Genomic DNA, 18,386 nt, shown 5'->3' with positions numbered 1-18,386 from the left:
GTACCAACCAAAAGGTCCAAATGAGAGAAATTCATCATGGAGGCAGACAAAAATGTAGGTTCCCCAGTGTTGAGGCAAACAAGATCCGATTGATGGAGGACATGAATCAATACATAAGGAGCCTCCCGGACATGGACGCGGAGATCCCTAAAGCGGGTGGTGTGCACTGAAGTCCCCTACAAGCAAATAGGGGGGCGGGAGCTGACCAAGGAGATCTGCTCGTGCCATCAGTGTGGATGATGGAATGTATACGGTACAAAGAGAGAAGGTGTATCCAGAAAGGGAAAGACGGACAGCAACAGTTTGGAACGAACTGTTTAAGGGGATTGGGTGATAATGGACAGTATCATGGAGAAGAATCTTAAGTCCCCCATGTGCTGGAGTGCCATCAATAGAGGGGAAATCGAACCGGACTGACTGAAAATGAGGGAAAACAAAGCAATCGTGGGGACGGAGCTTTGTTTCCTGAAGACAGAAGATGACCGACGAGTAGCATCATAAAAGGATCAACAATTCATCCCGATTGGCTCTAATGCCACGGATATTCCAATGGATAATTGACATAGGGTGGACAGGAAAGGGAAGAATCTTACCACAGTTGCTCTCAACTCAATGACTGTTGAGAGCCGGCAGCAGACAGCGTGGAACAGCATTCAGCCAAAGGCAGAAAGATCCTGATCCATGTGTTGTTCGGTGGCAGCTAATGCCACCAACAATCGGCCGGTGGATCGGTCGCCAGTAGTGGTCCTTGGCGACACGAAGACGGCCGAGAGCGGTCACCACCAAGTGGCACTGTAGATGAGACATGCCGTGGCAGAGGGGAGGAACTTCGTTTCTTATGAGCCTTCTTGGAAACAGGACGATGAGATGAGGGAGGAATTGAGGGTTGTGAAGTCGGGGTACGTAAAAAATCTTCGCGAGTAGGCTCTTTTTTGCAAGCTCGGAGTCGTGTGTTTGCCACACATATATCCACAAAAAGAGTTCTGGACCCCCCTGGGGGATTAATATTAGTGTCATCTGTCATACTCAACATGATCAAGAGGACATAAAAAAAACATACTAGCACAGGCAAAGATGACAATTATGGCCAAGAGAAGTCTACTGGTATTATCAAACACACACGTGTGTGTGTGTGTGTGTGTGTGTGTGTGTGTGTGTGTCCGCGCGCGCGCGCGCGCGCGCGCGCGCGCTCGCTCGCTATATACAGGAGTGTTTTAATTGTGCCTGTCTGCAACTTGACCCATCTTCTTTACGGTAAGTTTTTTTTTTTTTTTTTTTTTTTTTTTTTTTTTTTTTTTTTTTTTTTTTTGTGTGGTTTTCGGGCGCACAACTTCAATGGTCATTAGCGCCCTGACTACTCTAAGAATGCACCGCGAGGCACAAGTTGACAACAACAACTAAAAGGGAAAACACAATAAAAGACAGACTGACAGGCATAGGATTAAAAAACATCATCAAATGTCCTTAGCGAGGTGTGTCAAATTGATAAAACAAAGAACACGAGCAGCTGCTCGTGGGTCATCCGCTAAAATGGCATCGAAAGTATTAGGCAGGTTAAGATCGAGGCGCAGTGTGTTAAGATCAGGACAGGACATTAAAATGTGTCTAACCGTCAGCAAGTGCCCACATGGGCAGAACGGCGCCGGCGCAGCCGTCAGCAGATGGCGATGGCTGAACCGGCAGTGTCCAATTCTTAACCTTGCTAAAACGACCTCCTCCCGCCGAGAAGGGCGTGAGGAGGACGTCCAAGCCACGGGAAGAGGTTTTAAGGCCCGAAGCTTGTTGTCGGTAAGTGCAGCCCAATCGGCATGCCACAGCGACACAACGCGCCGACAAATGACCCTGCTAAAATCGGACGAAGGGACACAACAAGAAGCTGTCCGAGGCTGGAGGACCGCAGCCTTGGCCGCGGCATCTGCAGCTTCGTTCCCAGGGATACCGACATGGCCAGGAACCCACATAAAGCTAACCGGCGTACCGACGTCCACCAGCTGCTGAAGAGAGCGTTGGATCCGGTGTACGAAAGGGTGAACCGGGTACAGATCACTGAGGCTCTGGATGGCGCTCAGGGAATCTGAGCAGATGACATAAGCAGAATGTCGGTGGCGGCAGATGTAAAGAACAGCCTGGTAGAGGGCAAAGAGCTCAGCTGTGAAGACCGAACAATGGCCATGGAGCCGGTATTGGAAACTTTGTGCCCCGACAATAAAGGAACACCCGACCCCGTCATTGGTCTTAGAGCCATCTGTATAAATGAAAGTCATGTTTTTGAACTTCGAACGAAGTTCCAAAAAACGGGAGTGGTAGACCGAACCGGGGGTGACCTCTTTTGGGAGCGAGCTGAGGTCGAGGTGAACGCGGACCTGAGCTTGGAGCCAAGGTGGCGTGCGGCTCTCGCCCACTCGAAAGGTTGCAGGGAGTGAAAAATGAAGGTGTTGAAGGAGGCGACGAAAGCGAACTCCAGGGGGTAGCAAGGCAGAGACATACAACCCGTATTGAAGGTCAAGAGAGTCGTCAAAAAAGGAACGATAAGACGGATGGTCGGGCATTGACAGTAGCCGACAGGCATACCGACAAAGCAGTATATCGCGCCGGTAGGTGAGTGGCAATTCGCCAGCGTCAGCATGAAGACTCTCTACGGGACTGGTATAAAATGCTCCGATCGCAAGTCGTAAACCCCGATGTTGTATGGAGATGAGGCGGCGTAAGATGGATGGCCGTGCAGAGGAGTATACGAAGCTCCCATAATCCAGCTTGGAGCGGACGATCGACCGATATAGACGAAGTAGAACGGTTCGATCCGCTCCCCACGACAGACCACTGAGAACACAGAGGACATTTAAAGAACGGGTACAACGGGCGGCCAAATATGACACATGTGGAGACCAGCTAAGTTTCCTGTCAAATGTAAGGCCTAAAAATTTGGTTGTCTCCACGATTGGGAGAGCAACGGGACCGAGTCGTAAGGACGGTGGGAGAAACTCTTTGTAGCGCCAGAAGTTAATACAGACCGTCTTCTCGGCAGAAAAACGGAAGCCATTGGCGACACTCCAGGAGTAAAGACGGTCAAGAGAACGCTGAAGACAGCGCTCCAGGACACGTGCACACTGCGCGCTGCAATAGATGGTAAAATCGTCCACGAAAAGGGAGCCTGATACATCAGCTGGGAGGCAATCCATTATTGGATTGATCGCGATGGCGAAGAGAGCGACGCTCAAAACTGAGCCCTGTGGCACCCCATTCTCCTGGCGAAAGGTGTCGGACAGGACAGAACCCACACGTACCCGAAACTGTCGATCCATTAAAAAGGAATGAATAAAAAGAGGGAGGCGACCGCGAAAGCCCCATGTATGCACGGTGCGGAGAATGCCCGCCCTCCAACAGGTGTCGTAAGCCTTCTCCAAATCAAAGAACACAGCCGCGGTCGGGCACTTCCGCAAGAAGTTATTCATAATGAAGGTCGACAAGGTAACCAGATGGTCAACAGCAGAGCGGCGCCTACGAAATCCACATTGTACATTGGTAAGTAGGCGTCGAGACTCGAGCAGCCAAACCAATCGAGAGTTAACCATTCGCTCCATCACTTTACAGACACAGCTGGTAAGCGAGATAGGTCGATAACTGGAAGGCAAGTGCTTGTCCTTCCCCGGCTTAGGAATCGGGACAACAATAGACTCGCGCCAGCATGAGGGAACATGTCCCTCAATCCAGATGCGATTGTATGTACGAAGAAGAAAACCTTTACCCGCAGGAGAAAGGTTCTTCAGCATCTGAATATGAATAGAATCAGGCCCTGGAGCGGAGGACCGTGATCGGCCAAGTGCGGTTTCGAGTTCCCGCATGGTGAATGGGGCATTATAACTTTCACAATTCGAGGAGCGGAAGTCAGGTGGCCTAGCCTCCTCTGCCTGTTTGCGGGGGAGGAAGGCAGGGTGGTAATGAGCGGAGCTCGAAACCTCGGCGAAAAAGCGGCCGAAGGCATTGGAGACAGCCTCAGGGGCCACAAGGACTTCATTCGCGACCTTCAAGCCAGAAACTGGGGAGTGGACCTTAGTGCCAGATAGCCGGCGCAGGCTACCCCAGACAACAGAAGAAGGAGTAGAACTGTTGAAGGTGCTTGTGAAAGCAGCCCAGCTGGCTTTCTTGCTTTCTTTAATAATACGACGACACTGAGCACGTAATCGTTTATAATTAATACAATTCGCCACTGTAGGGTGGCGCTTAAAGGTGCGTAAAGCACGTCGACGAGCACGTAAAGCGTCTCTACATGCTGCGGTCCACCAGGGGACCGGTACGCGACGTGGAGAAGAAGTAGGGTGAGGGATGGAATATTCAGCAGCAGCGAGAATGACTTCCGTGAGGTGTGCGACCTGACGATCGCAGCTTGTGAAGGTTTGATCCTGAAAGGTAGCCCTGGAAGAGAAGAGCTCCCAGTCTGCCTTGGAGATGGTCCAACGAGAGGAGCACGGAGAGGGAGTATGCTGCAGGAGATGGATAACACACGGGAAGTGGTCGCTCGAATATGTATCAGAAAGTGCATACCACTCAAACCGGCGTGCAAGTTGGGGAGTACATATAGAGAGGTCTAAATGGGAATAGGTGTGAGATGTGTCCGAAAGAAAAGTAGGGGCGCCAGTATTGAGGCAGACAAGATCGAGCTGGTTGAAAAGGTCTGCTAACAAGGAGCCCCTCGGGCAGGATGTTGGAGAGCCCCAAAGGGGATGGTGGGCATTGAAGTCTCCAGTTAACAAAAATGGTGCAGGTAGCTGAGCAATAAGTTGCATCACGTCTGCCCTGGTAACGGCAGACGACGATGGAGTGTAAACGGTACAAAAGGAAAACGTAAAAGTGGGGAGAGTAATGCGGATGGCAACTGCCTGCAGGCCGGTGTGCAACGTGATGGGATCGTAGTAAATATCATCCCGGACCAGCAACATAACCCCTCCATGAGCTGGGATACCTACCACAGGGGGTAGGTCAAAACGCACAGAGGTGTAGTGTGCCAAGGCAATTTGATCGCAGGGGCGTAGCTTCGTTTCCTGGAGGGCTACGACAAGCGGACGGTGCAAGCGGAGCAGCAACTTCAAGTCCTCTCGGTTGGAGCGAATGCTGCGAATATTCCAGTGAATAAGTGCCATCGCAAGAAAAGAAAGATGAGAGAAGTGGTCACCTCGAAGGCCGCTTAGGGCCTGGCTTCGAGCGAGCACTGCCGCCGCTATCAGTAGGCGGACAGTCATCGTCCATTGGGTCTATAGGATCATCGGCCATCTCGGGAGGATGGTCGGGAGGGGGAGCTTGCTCCGCCAGTGAACGGCCAGATGTACGGCGACCAGCGGTGCGGCCAGGCGAAACGGATGACGGCCTGGGGCGGCAGCCGCTGGGTGGCGCAAGAGAAGAAATGCGCCGTGGCGGGGAAGGAGAACTGTGCTTCCTATGCGCCTTTTTGGAAGGACGTGTAGTGGAAGTACCGGTAGAAGGCTGTGAGGTCGAGGTACGGAGGAAGTCTGCACGGGATGGTTCCTTCTTGAAGGCCCGTGCATCTGACTTCGGTGTCTTCGTTTTAGCAGAAGCTGAAGAAGGTGCTCGTGTCTGTGGGGTGATGGGAGGAAGAGGAGACGTCGACCGCGCGATCTTAGCACTGGCCGAACGGACGACCGTGGTGCTGAAGGTCAGATCGCATGTCTGGGTTGCTACCTCCCGGGTAGTCCGAGGAGAGGCGAGGACAGTACTGTATTTCCCCGCTGGGAGCAGCGTGGGCTTCCTACTAGCCAATAGCTTGCGAGCAGCCGAGGTGGACACTTTCTCTTTGACCCGAATTTCCTGGATACAGCGTTCTTCCTTATAGACAGGACAGTCGCGGGAGGATGCTGCATGGTCACCCTGACAGTTCACACAATGAGGAGACGGAGGTGGACAGTCACCCTCATGGGCATCCCTGCCACAGGTGACACATTTAGCCGCATTGGAACAAGACTGTCGAGTGTGATTGAAACGCTGACACTGGTAGCAGCGCGTAGGTGTCGGGATATAGGGGCGAACAGAAATAACCTCGTAGCCCGCCTTGATGCGCGATGGCAGCTTAACACTATCGAAGGTCAAGAAAATTGTCCGGGTCGGTACAAGGTCATTGTTGACCTTTTTCATGACCCTATGGACAGCCGTCACGCCCTGCTCAGCGAGGAATGATTGAAGCTCCTCGTCAGTCAATCCGTCGAGGGAGCCAGTATAGACCACACCACGAGACGAATTCAAAGTTCGGTGGGCCTCCACCCGGACAGGGAACGTGTACAGGAGGGTGGCCCGAAGCAGTTTTTGTGCCTGAAAGGCATTCTCAGTTTCCAGTAATAAGGTGCCGTTACGCAACCTGGTACAGGATTTGACAGATCCGGCTATGGCATCTACGCCCTTCTGAATAACGAAAGGGTTGACAGAGGAAAAATCCTTTCCGTCCTCAGTTCGAGAAACTACGAGGAACTGTGGGGCAGGCGGTAGTACTTTTGTCACTGTTGGCTGGTCACGTTTCCGTTTTTGGGTCGAAGTCGAAAGAGATGGAGTAGAATCCATTGCGGAGGAATCCCCCATGATTGCCAGCGTCTCCGATGGCGCGCTCCTTCCTTGTGGGGACCCTCTCAGAGGGCACTCCCGCCTTAGGTGAATGTTTACACCTCAGGTCACACCTCCCGAGAAACAGACGGAGGGACCAATCGGCATGGTCAGAAGGTATCAGCTCAGGCAATCACCCCTCCCCGGGCCTGGCCTTTACCAGGGGGTACGCGCGTGCCTTACATGTCTACCCAGGGCGGGGACTTACGCGTTACCCCGTCACCGGCTACGCGTGCGAACGCGTGGGTCGGCCTTCAGGCACGCACAGGGAGGAAGGAAGAGGAGGAAAAAGAAGAGAGAGAGGGAGAAAGAGGACAGACTGTCTCAAACGCCGAGGCGGAGACCAGAGAAGGCAAGGAGAAGAAGGCAATGAGAAAGGAAGGGGAAGAAGGCAATGAGAAAGCAAGGGGAAGAAGGCAATGAGAAGGCAAGGAGAAAAAGGCAATGAGAAGGCAAGGAGAAAAAGGCAATGAGAAGGCAAGGAGAAAAAGGCAATGAGAAGGCAAGGAGAAGGCAAGGGAAAGAGTAAGGAAGACAGTGAGGTGGAGAAGAGCAAAGAAAGGAACCAACAAAAGGAAGGAAGAAACGAGAAGTGAAAAAACCAAAAGGACCACGATGATAGGTCGTGGAACCGTCCGTCTCCGGACGCAGGCGCGAACTACCCCCGTGAGGGGGATGGACTCCTTTTAGTCGCCTCTTACGACAGGCAGGAATACCGCGGGCCTATTCTAATCCCCGGACCCGCAGGGGGTTTACGGTAAGTAGCAATCCTTTCCTACATTATCGATGTTTGATGCCTCGTATTCAAATTTGTTATCCGTGAAAAGACCACAAGAAATGACAATGTTATCTAACAGATTATATATATGACTAATGACTATCCCTCCACAATAAGTCTTGAATCCAATCCATATCTGGTTTGACATCCCATAAACCTATAGTTTATCAGGCGATATTGTGAAAATGCACTGAAAACAAGCATCATAGCATGACTGTACTAACAGAGAAATTTCTGGGTATCATGAATGGAAAGAGCAAGATATGTTTCACACGACGTGCACTTGCGGTATCCACTTTCATTCTTACAGAGAAATTGTTCAGTCCCAATGTCATGGAACTTTTTACTAATTCCATGGGACTGCTAAAGGCAAATAAAAATTCTGATAGAAAGGTCAAAAATCTCAATAACTAGTACAGAGTCTAACTGACATCACAATGGCTACAGTAGCCTTCACTTGTTTGAACCTAACATAGGCAACATTAAGGTGGAAAACGGTTGTGGTTATTAGAGAAATGGTCGATGGTCAATGAAGTAAATGTGTTAAAAACAGAGATAAGAGCCTCACAATAAAATAATTCAAAAAGTTGTGTGCTTATTACCACAGGTAAGGTAGCAGGCATTTCATATAATTTATACAGACACCCACTAAAGATTCATGCATAATGATTGTTTTATTTGGACTGTTTAATTAGTAAATTTGGTGCTGTTAAAAATATCATTAAAACCATTCCACATCTAAGTTATAGACCGTTCTGTTTATGAAGATTGAGTCTATGTATGCTTTTCAGATGCAAAATGTATAATCCAAGATTTGAAAGAGATGAAAGTAAGACAGCCTGTCGCAAGAGTATATGTTTCAGATATTACTGTCACTATAAACTAATCATAAATTTTTAACTTACTCTCACCTGTCTTTTGTCCATGATACAATGAGAGGCCAAAGAACAAGCAAAAACTTTAAAGGGAACTTAAATTAGAATTACCTGTTCCCTTGACCATTTTTATTTGCACTAAATGCTCTTGCCAGACCAAAGTCAGCTAACTTTAAGATGCCATTTTTTGTAATAAGGACATTAGCAGCCTTCATATCTCTATGTAGTATCTGAAAGTATGAACAAAATTTAGTTAATGTATGTAGAGTTTGGCTGCAAACTTAATTTCAAAATAAACATTCATATTTGTAACATCCCACTATTACTTGTTTGTTTGTTTGTTTCTTTGTGAAATAAGAACATACCTTGTTGCTGTGGATATAATACAAGCCATTTAGCAGTTGCTGCATTACTTTTTTAATCTCTCCCAAGCTAAATTTCACATTCACATTAGACAGCAAGCCAGCTAAATCATGTTCACAGAAGTCGAACACCAGATAAAATGTGGACCGGTAACGGTTGTGCTGGGATGCTGCACATGGGGAGGAAAAAACCAGCAACTTAAAAGTGTTTTCATGTCATAAGTTAAGAGAACACAATGTCAAATATATATTTTTCAGTAAGCAGGTAAACATTTGCTAATTTCTGTATATGTTACACAGTTACATGTATTGTAATGACACTAAATAATAGGCACATTTATTAACTGCACAGCATTCAGTTTTTAACAGGACTAAGACTGAACCACCCCCCCCCCCCCTCTTTCTCCAGTACGGGATTTAAATTTAATGGAAAAATTCCAGCATAAAACCCCACCTTTTTGTGAAGAGTTTAAGCTATATATTAGTTACAATTGGTTATGTGGTTAACTTTGTACCTGGGTAGCAACTATAGTGGTCCAAGGTTCGTTGCCAATAAAGTGAAACAATTATCACATAGTTTTAATTACAGTACACTGCCATGAAGACCATTAAAATTTATAAGTAATACAGCTTGCTGTTTCTCCCACACCTGATAATCCAAGTCTTACAAATTTTTTTCCTCCGTATACTGAATGGTAATCTTTCAGATCAATGTTTCCATACCCATCAGCAGTCTCCACTATTGTATTATTATACTGTAACATTTCAGTCCTCGGTGGTCAGTTTCTTTGGCCATCATATCGTCTAACGCTGTTGGTACTTTTGCTTCACTGCTGTACAATTGAAACCTCTACCAGAAAGTGGGCATATCTGATGGCCTATTCAATTTTCCCTCACAAATTGCTATTTATATTAGTTTCCTATCCCGACAATTGTTTGCCAGGTTAAATAAACCAACACACTGAAAGACCTTTAGAGTTTGTAAAGTAATTCATCTTAAATCTCAACAATACAGACATATCATTGCCCAAGAAGTACTACCAGTTAATGGATGGAACAAAATTTCTTGTGGTGTTTAGCACATTCTGGGCATATATACATTACCACAAAATATAAAACATTCTCATTCCGAACAATTTTTATGGTCTTCCTTGTTTTTCCCCCTCATTTCATCGCAAACTCCTTAACTGTAAGGTCTTTATACAACACAGATCTAGTGGCAATGTCAAGCTGAATGGCCAAAAGAAATTTTCTGTAGATATCACAAAAGCCTTCTAGAACGAGTTTTTCACCCTGCAGCATCTCTCTGGATACGCATAGGAAGCCTAAGGCACACATTCTGCAGTGAGAGCCATACACACCTCACATAAATATAACCTTTTTGTTTGTTTCTTTTGTGTTAGTTCATGATCCAGACATTGTGCAAGTGAACTAAACCTTTGTAACTTAGCATCTGCAGATTTCCCCCCCCCCCCCCCCCCCCCACATAGGACCTTAACTGTACGTATGGGCGAAATAAAGATGCCATGTTCTGCAAAAGACTTATTTTCACATTTTAAATTTATTTGGCTTTCAGACAAAAATAATGTCTTCATCATCCAGCATGGCAATCTTGGCCTACCCCAGTGATAACAAAATACAATCAAAATTTTTTTTTGTCACGAGAACTACACAGCGGTACACAAAGAATTATAGCCGTACTTTTAACAATCTCCTCCGATTTGTATCACCAGTTTTGAAATGTTTACCTTAATCTTAGTATCAAAACAGTCACATAAATGCCACATTCATAGTGTGAATGGAAACTGCTGCTCAGACAAAGCACTGCCTTGTGTAAATTGACCACATCATCATCATCGTCGTATCTTATAATGTATCACAAATCTGTTGTAATACACAAAGTTAAACTTTTTTATAACCATCTGCTAACAGAAACCAAAGGAAAAAGAAATTGCTCTCTTCTGCCAAATAAGGCAAAAAGCTGCCATGGCGTAAGTCCCAAACCCCTTTCAGGAACTGTTATTTTTAGGCATAATAACCGGGAAAACTAAACCCAAGTAGGCCTACCTCAATTTTGCAGAATTTAAAGAATAATAATGGTATTTAGTGCTCCTCTTCTAGGCCTACAAGCTGAGTCACCTACAAATTCATGAAAAATTCAACAGCTGATTCCTCAGAAATAAACTAGCAAACTGAACACTTGTACAGAACATATGAAATCACTTCTACTGCAGTTTAAAAGATCCTGGAACATACTTCCATGGAACACACATTGTAAACAGTCGAGAACACAATACAGATGGAGCACCTATTACACACACATCTGTGTAGAAAACATTACCTCCACATTATCAATCAACTTAACATATGATCAGAGCAGATAACCCTTTCAGACCTGATTTTTATTTACTTATTAAAAATAATATCTGACATCATTTGTACCTTCAGGTTAATCTCCTGTAAGAAAAAATTTCATATGATATCTAGTTTTCTAGGTGCTTAATGTACACAATTGTGTTCATCAGGTCTTGAGCTTCATGTCATACATTAAGGAGGTTAACACTATGGATCAAGCATGCCACTCTTATTTCCACTTTAAAACAGAAGAAACAATAAAAATAATTCCAAATTACAGTTCTTATTTAAACAACAATGGTCAACACACTGATTTTAAGGTTTCGTATGAAACTGCAATAACAATGTCTGTCCTTTTGAAGACACAAATGTACTTTACATTTTCTGCACTGAATTCTAGAACGCCCTGTACATTTTGGAAATTTGCAGCGACTTGGAGCTCCTACCTCATGCAAAGGCAAATGGTCAATGGAACCAAACTGTATCTCTGTAGCTGGTCGTAATTCTCCTCTTTTCTTGGTATGACTCATGTCTGAAGCTAGTCCATCAGACTGACGTCCCCTCTTCTTTTCAGTCACTTTCTTCTGGCACAGTATCAATCCATCTGCTACCCTGATACGAAAGGAAAGAAGGTCCATTTGCTTCTTCTTTGGGATAGACAGGTTGTCTGCATCTCGTCTGTATTCCAACCAACTTTGCACAATGGCAAAGTCTATAGCATGTAAAATCATACGCAAAGGCCATTTTTGAGATCTGATGAAAACTCTGTAGTAGCTTATCAATTGATCAAATAGATCAACACCACCCATTGCAAGACTATATCTTTTCACTATTTCAGGACTTTCTACTTTCACATATTTATGGTGTTTTTTGTCCCAATATTCAACTTCATCCACAGAGCCTTCACCAACGAAGTTTGAACACAATACAACTGGCCTATTGTCTAACCACTAACACATGGTAATGTACTCAGCACTAAGGATTTATTCACAAAAACCTCTGGATTGTTTCATTATTTTTTATCATCTGAAAAAGGCAAGTTCTTTCCAAATCTGTTTTGATTGACAGTACCTGCTGCATTGATGCCTTGAGATTTCAAAACTTGAAAAGATGATAAGAAGCTGTCAAAGTATAATTTATAACCTTTACCTTTTGAGAGTGGAACAGAAAATCCTAAAACAACAGCAGTACCTAATCCAGATTTTTTACAGTATGCAGTATTTAGTTCAGTTGCAGCACCTAGATATAAAAGGAAATTAAGACTGATTCTCCATGGACTTTGTTTCCCCTTGACATACTGCTTTGCAGAAAACTTTCCAGTGAAAGGAATATTTCCTTCATTGACACAAACATTTTCTTCAATAGGAAGTTCACTGCAGCGTTTTCGAATGGCTGAGTAAATTGGCCTAACTTTGTAAAATTTATCTTTATTTTCAAGTGGCTTCTCCAGATTGTTCACAAAGTGTAAATTTGTTCATAATTCTAAAAATCTGATTCGTGACATGTTTTCCCAAAACACATTTACCTTCAGACTTGTATCCCAATACATTCGTAATCTGGGAAATTTCAAGGTTCCAGTCAGCATATGCAAACCATATAGCACCGCTAGTTCTTGAGGAGTTGTCTGCTTGAATGAGGATTTGCCTTCTTGTAATGCATAAATATTAGTATGTGCTGCGATGCTAGTGAACAAATCATCTGGTATGTATATTTTAAAGTATAGTATTGGAAAACACGAGACATATTTTTCAAAATTTGGAGCTTTGTATGTTTTTGCAATGGTACTTAAGAGGCTTGTGTTTCCATTTTATGGATTCTTTAGGTGCCACCATTGTTGTCACACAGGTTATTCAATTATGGGTTGTTTTCATTGCATAAAAAGTTCATTTCAGCATCCACCACCTCTCCATCATCCTCATCTTCAGATATGGTGTGTCTCTCCACAGATCATTCACGCCCACTTTATCTGCTCCAACACGTTTCACTATTTGTGGAGCTTGCCTTTCAATAGTTGGTACACTGTCGTCCTCATCTCCATTCAAACTAATGTCAGAAATGTCACCATTTTCAATTATATCCATAATCTAGTACCAATCCTTCTCCACAGAAAGATATGCCTTATCTATATTTGTAAGTCAAAAGCCAGCAATATAAAATAAAATTATATGTACAGGTTAGTTATTCTCTTCCTTGCTGCTGATACTGAAATTAATATAAAAATTACTACACATAGCTACCATAGCCACGCAAATACAGCTGAGACACATTTTAGGCTATTGTTCCTATTTTACACCATTAAGTACCTGTTGTACACAAATGTGTACATTAAAATTACCTGATACATAACACAAATATGAACTGAATGAACCTGGTGAAAATTCCACTGAAAGAATGTCTAATGTTTCCAAAAGAAGGAAACCACACAAAACATTCATAAACAAAACCCAGAACGTGACTGTTACAGCAATAAAGTCAACGAGTTATGGCTTCCCGCAGAGAGACAACACCAGAGGGTATATTTTACTATGTGGTTCACAGACTGCACACAAGAGAGCAGCAGCTGCTGGAGCATGGCTAAAAGAAACACATACGAATGTGCACTGTGGGTTTGGATGCACCTGACATTTCTTGTCAGCGAAATACTAGTGAACAAACTTTATGTACACAATTGTGGCCGCCAGGTATGAAAGGGTTAAAGCTTCAACAACATTAAAAGAGCCAAAGCTCCTCTTGAAAATGTTCAAAAACTTCACTTAATGTAAATGAGAACTTAAGGACCTAAAGCATAGCACCATCAATTTTGAGATTGTAGCATTTATGCATGCTCCTCACATATGTTCATCTTATTGTGAACCAGCTTTATCTGTGTTTTATGTAGGCCCACATCGTGTATACGGGCATACAGGGAAAGCTTTTTCACCGGTTTCGCTGATATTCACTTCATATGGACACTGTGTTCTGTGCTTTGAGCTCTTACGGTTCTCAGTAGCTCAAACATATTATACAACATGGCACTATTGGTAATACTCCATACAAGTACTTTCATATAATACGAATCACATCCTACAGCTACTAAAATAAATGAGCTACAACTGTCAGAAACCACAATATTTCTAAATTGCTCAGTAAGTGTCAGATTAAACATAGTCCCAGTTCAGTCACTAACCACTTCGTTTTTCTGACATTTCTCACTCCTGACAATTATTTGTGAATCTGAAATGTGCCAAGCAGAACTGAGGTCCAGAGTCCAAGTTAAAATGTAGTCGTCATATAACTTGCTGGTAAGTAGATTCAAAGGTCAGAGGAGAGAACAGTAACAGCATACCATCTCCAACAGAACCACACTTAGGAAAGCACTGCACTGTTTCAAGCAACCTTAGCATTTGGATCAGTTTTTCCATGTAGGATAGCAAGATACAAATGTATGCACTACAAACTTAAGCAAACTACCAATTTAACAAGGTGTCACAATGTTGCTTTTACACTGCTGTACTACCTTTCACCATCATAATAACTGGGTTGATGGTGTACTCGCTCCGCTACAGTTTTCATGTCTAGGTCATAAATTTCCATGGAAAATGAAACCCCTACTGTAAGGCAAATTAAAAGCAAGCACTGTTTTCACAATTTTTTTCCGTTGCAAAATACACTTTCACTACATTTAATAAATAAAATATCAACGAACACAATTTTTTCTTGTTTTTCAATACTCCCCAGCGCTCTGAGAATACTCCCGCATTCTGATCACATTGCATTGTTGACACTTTTACCAGGGGTCAATGAAATAAACTATCCGGCGCTACATGTAAAACAACACTACGCATAGAACAATTCTGCAATCTCCATAGGTTAAAATTATTCGCCTTTGCGAAACACTACCTTTGGTCCGGCAAATTTCTATCAGATTCACGACGTTTTCATGTTTGAGAAGTTGCAATATTCTTATTTCCCTCAATGCCGTAATTGGAAACTGAAACAAAAATTTCGTTAGAAATACGCAGTAATCACACAAGTGTGCAAAAATGTATTGTTATGAAATCGGATTAAACATACTCCCTCTTTTTCGTTGTCCATCAAAACTTTCTTCATCGCGACAAACTTCTTCGAGTTTTTCTTATCACGTGCCTTAAACACTTCCCTGGGAAACAAACAAATCAACGTTTAATAACGTGTGCGAAAGTATTTAACCAAAAAAGGTGCATGTAAGGCCTATCTTACTGGATTGTTGATAAGTACGAAAATCTTGAACTAGGTCTAGATTCACAACACAAAACATACCCGAATGTTCCCTGGCCTATTTTGGCGACCTTTTCGTATTTCGTTGCCTCATCACAGTATGGAAAATCAAATTCTTCAATGTATTTTTCTTTCTCTTTAATATTCATAACCGAGCTAGTACTGCTGCTTTCTCCAGTTCTCGCTGCAGCACTAGCCATCATTTTTCCTACCGGTACCTAGTTTCTTATTAGGGTATTAACTTTAGTGAGCACTAACATTCAAAACATTTACAAATGCTTTCATACTCGCCATTGCATCATGAACAGCAAAGATCTTTGGCGAACACTTCAAAACAACAGGTATTGCCAACATTACAGTTGGCGGCCTTAGCAAAAAAAACAAAGATAAGCAAAGGCATAATTTATGATTGCAGCTCAAATTCGTAATTACGAATGTTAATGTAAAGTATACTTGTTATCATAAATTAACACACTGAAAGTATACTTCAATGTATTTACAGCAATTATATGAAAATAAACAATTTTTTTTCCCCTAGATAATTGAAAGGCTCGGCTATTAGAAATTAAGTGCCACTGAAATAATCCAACTCTAAATCAAAATTAACACAAATGGAAAAAAAGACACTTTACGATTATAAAAATTAACAACAAACTTCCATTTAAACACACAAAAAGAATCGTAGCTTGCACTTACGTTGACAACAGAGTGGTTTTTCGCCAATAAAAGCTGGACTGCGCTCTAATACGTGCACAAAGATACGCACTTCCATACCCACAGCTAGCACACCACTCTCTGCAGATCGCTTGCGCTACACTAAACGATTGCTAACGCTGCATAGAGTTTATAGTTACGATTCTCGATAAGCTGTTTCGATATTCTCTCGATAGTCGAATATTGCAGTCTGCTCTCTTGCGCTGAAACAGAAATGATAGAAATATAAGAAACATATAATGCTAAAATAACTAAAAATCCGTTTAATATTTACAGTTTCCATCTGAAATCAAATAGAAACTAATTCTACCTTTTACAGCTCTTCGAAAGACCGTAATAAGAGCATTATTCCTCTTTAATTTTGCAAGAGGTTTAAATTTTTTCATTCGGTGACGAACTAAATTCATTTTAGCAACCCAATGCTATGAGACTAGTAACTGCACTGATAGTGTGCTTTTAATGTTATTATATTGTTCATTATAGTGTATTATTATCGTACAGTAATGCAATTCTTATGTAGTCCGCCAAGTCGTAACACATCAGTGACGCAGAACTTGTAATAACAACTGGTAATACTAATAGTAGTAGTAAGACATAGTAATGTAGAAAACTTGGTGGATGCATTTCTAACTTACTCTTTGTCATACATATAGAGCGGACACTTGGCGCCGCCTGGAATTTGGGTAAAGTCTTTTTATTCATCACAGAATTCTCTAGAATTTCTAGCAGTCATTGTCTGCGACTCCACTAAAACGCAGATTTAACATTGTCGACAGTGACGAAAAATACTGCAGTCTTAGCAGTCCTTATATTACTTAGCTATTACTCCGTTCACGGAAAATTATGCTGATTGCTTGGTGAGGCCGTGGTTCCGGTGCTAATCTGCAGTCTAATCTAAATGGATACAAGAGTGCACATACCCAGGGCAAACACGTCGGGAGGGGGGGGGGGGGGGGGGAGGGGAGCTAGGTGGTGGGCCCGCCACCCCTAGCTCTCAGTGAAAGGAAAAAATATTGTGAAGTCAGGCGCTTTTCCTTGAGAAAATTATCTAAAAGTCGGTATTACGCATATTTTTAACAGGGTTGGAACTATAACTTTTTTATGACTACTTTACAGTTCGTCATTCGTCTTCCAAAATATTAAAAATAGTCAATACACCTAGGTCGTACCCCCCCCCCCCCCCCTTACGAACTACGGGCGCGCTTGGGTGGATACGAAGTCTTTAAGCCAATTCATACTCGCCGTTACGGCAGCCTCACGTCACGCCACCATCACGTCAGGCTGTATTTCCACTGTCCGTCATGTCACGTCAATTGAAGTCGCGTGATCGTAACTTGCCTGGCTTTCAACTGTTTTCACTGTAAAACAAGAAAAAAACACACGTAGAATAACAAGTGCTACCAAACATGACCCAACGAAAGCAAGACGAAAGGAAGTGTGTGTGTGGGGGGGGGGGGGGGGGGTGAGAACATGACTGTGTTTCCAGAGAATATGAGTCTGGGTATGACGTGATCAACAACGGATGATGACGTCATCCGTCAAAACTTTGTAACCAAGAAACTCTGACGGTGCCGATGTGACGTGCGGCCAGTGTGGATGCTGCATTGCGGTAGCTTCTGACGTTCTGTGAGGTGACTGCCATGACGTGGGGCCTTACTTGTATGGACCTTTACAGAACCGTGCAGAAATAGTGACTTTAATCTTTTTCTGTCGCGTTTTCGTTCAGCTCTAACCGAGCTACAGAAAGATGTGCGTCTAACTCGATGGTACAGTGCCAGTCATCCGTCCCCTATTCCCGTAAGGATATTCCATCCCCTTGGTGCACAGTGAAATCTCATTAGTTGCTACCATTCACCAGTGGAAAAAGAAAACCCAAAATGGACTGCTAAATCTGTATTCCGTCTCACAAGACAGAACTGTTGCAGTACTCTCGGACGAACAAAACCACGCTATATAGGATGAGCTGTAAGTCAATTGTCACAATCCACAGGATACGGTGCAGTGCGTGTGGAGCGCGGTGGGGAACGGGCAGAACTCTTGATGACGTCAGAAGGCGAGTCGCAACTCTAGGTTCCAGTGGAGTTCAGCGGCGTGTATAGAGCTCTCCAGAGACTTAACAAACAATGGAGTCGGACGCATTGCTGACCGATTTGATGCTGGCTGAAAATGCTTTTCCGAAAGTCGATTTATTCAGTTTAAAGAAAGATTCAAGTATTCCAGTGAAACAGAGAGAATTGTTTCGAGAGTTTAATACTTTGTGTGAGAGTTTACGATTAGCTCCTGACAAATTCCGTGAATACATGAGAAGGCCTGTGTCTACATTTTATTATGTTTTGATAAAGATTGATGCATGCCTGAGAGTAAGGCCAACCCTGCACCAATTTCTATTTCACGATATCGACAGAAGAAAATTTCTAGTTACCTTGAAGTAAACAAAACTAAACTCAAGAACATTTTTTTATT

At 43.5% G+C, this 18,386-nt stretch overlaps 1 protein-coding gene across 1 annotated transcript in view; it reads right to left on the bottom strand.

Annotated features, from left to right (window-relative positions):
* Positions 1-15,522, bottom strand: part of LOC124612479 (cyclin-dependent kinase 9) — a 49,477-nt gene extending 33,955 nt beyond the window's left edge. The window contains exons 1-5 of the mRNA XM_047140712.1: positions 15,252-15,522; positions 15,027-15,111; positions 14,853-14,943; positions 8,622-8,788; positions 8,368-8,486 (exon numbers count right to left, since the gene is read on the bottom strand). Coding sequence (XP_046996668.1) covers positions 8,368-8,486; positions 8,622-8,788; positions 14,853-14,943; positions 15,027-15,111; positions 15,252-15,412 — 623 coding nt within the window. The 5' untranslated portion in view covers positions 15,413-15,522. The remainder of the gene's footprint in view (positions 1-8,367; positions 8,487-8,621; positions 8,789-14,852; positions 14,944-15,026; positions 15,112-15,251) is intronic.
* Positions 15,523-18,386: the final 2,864 nt, after the last annotated feature.

This window comes from Schistocerca americana, chromosome 4 (assembly GCF_021461395.2).
Source record: "Schistocerca americana isolate TAMUIC-IGC-003095 chromosome 4, iqSchAmer2.1, whole genome shotgun sequence".
NCBI classification, from domain to species: Eukaryota; Metazoa; Arthropoda; class Insecta; order Orthoptera; family Acrididae; genus Schistocerca; species Schistocerca americana.
This window is presented reverse-complemented; position numbering and strand designations above follow the sequence as displayed.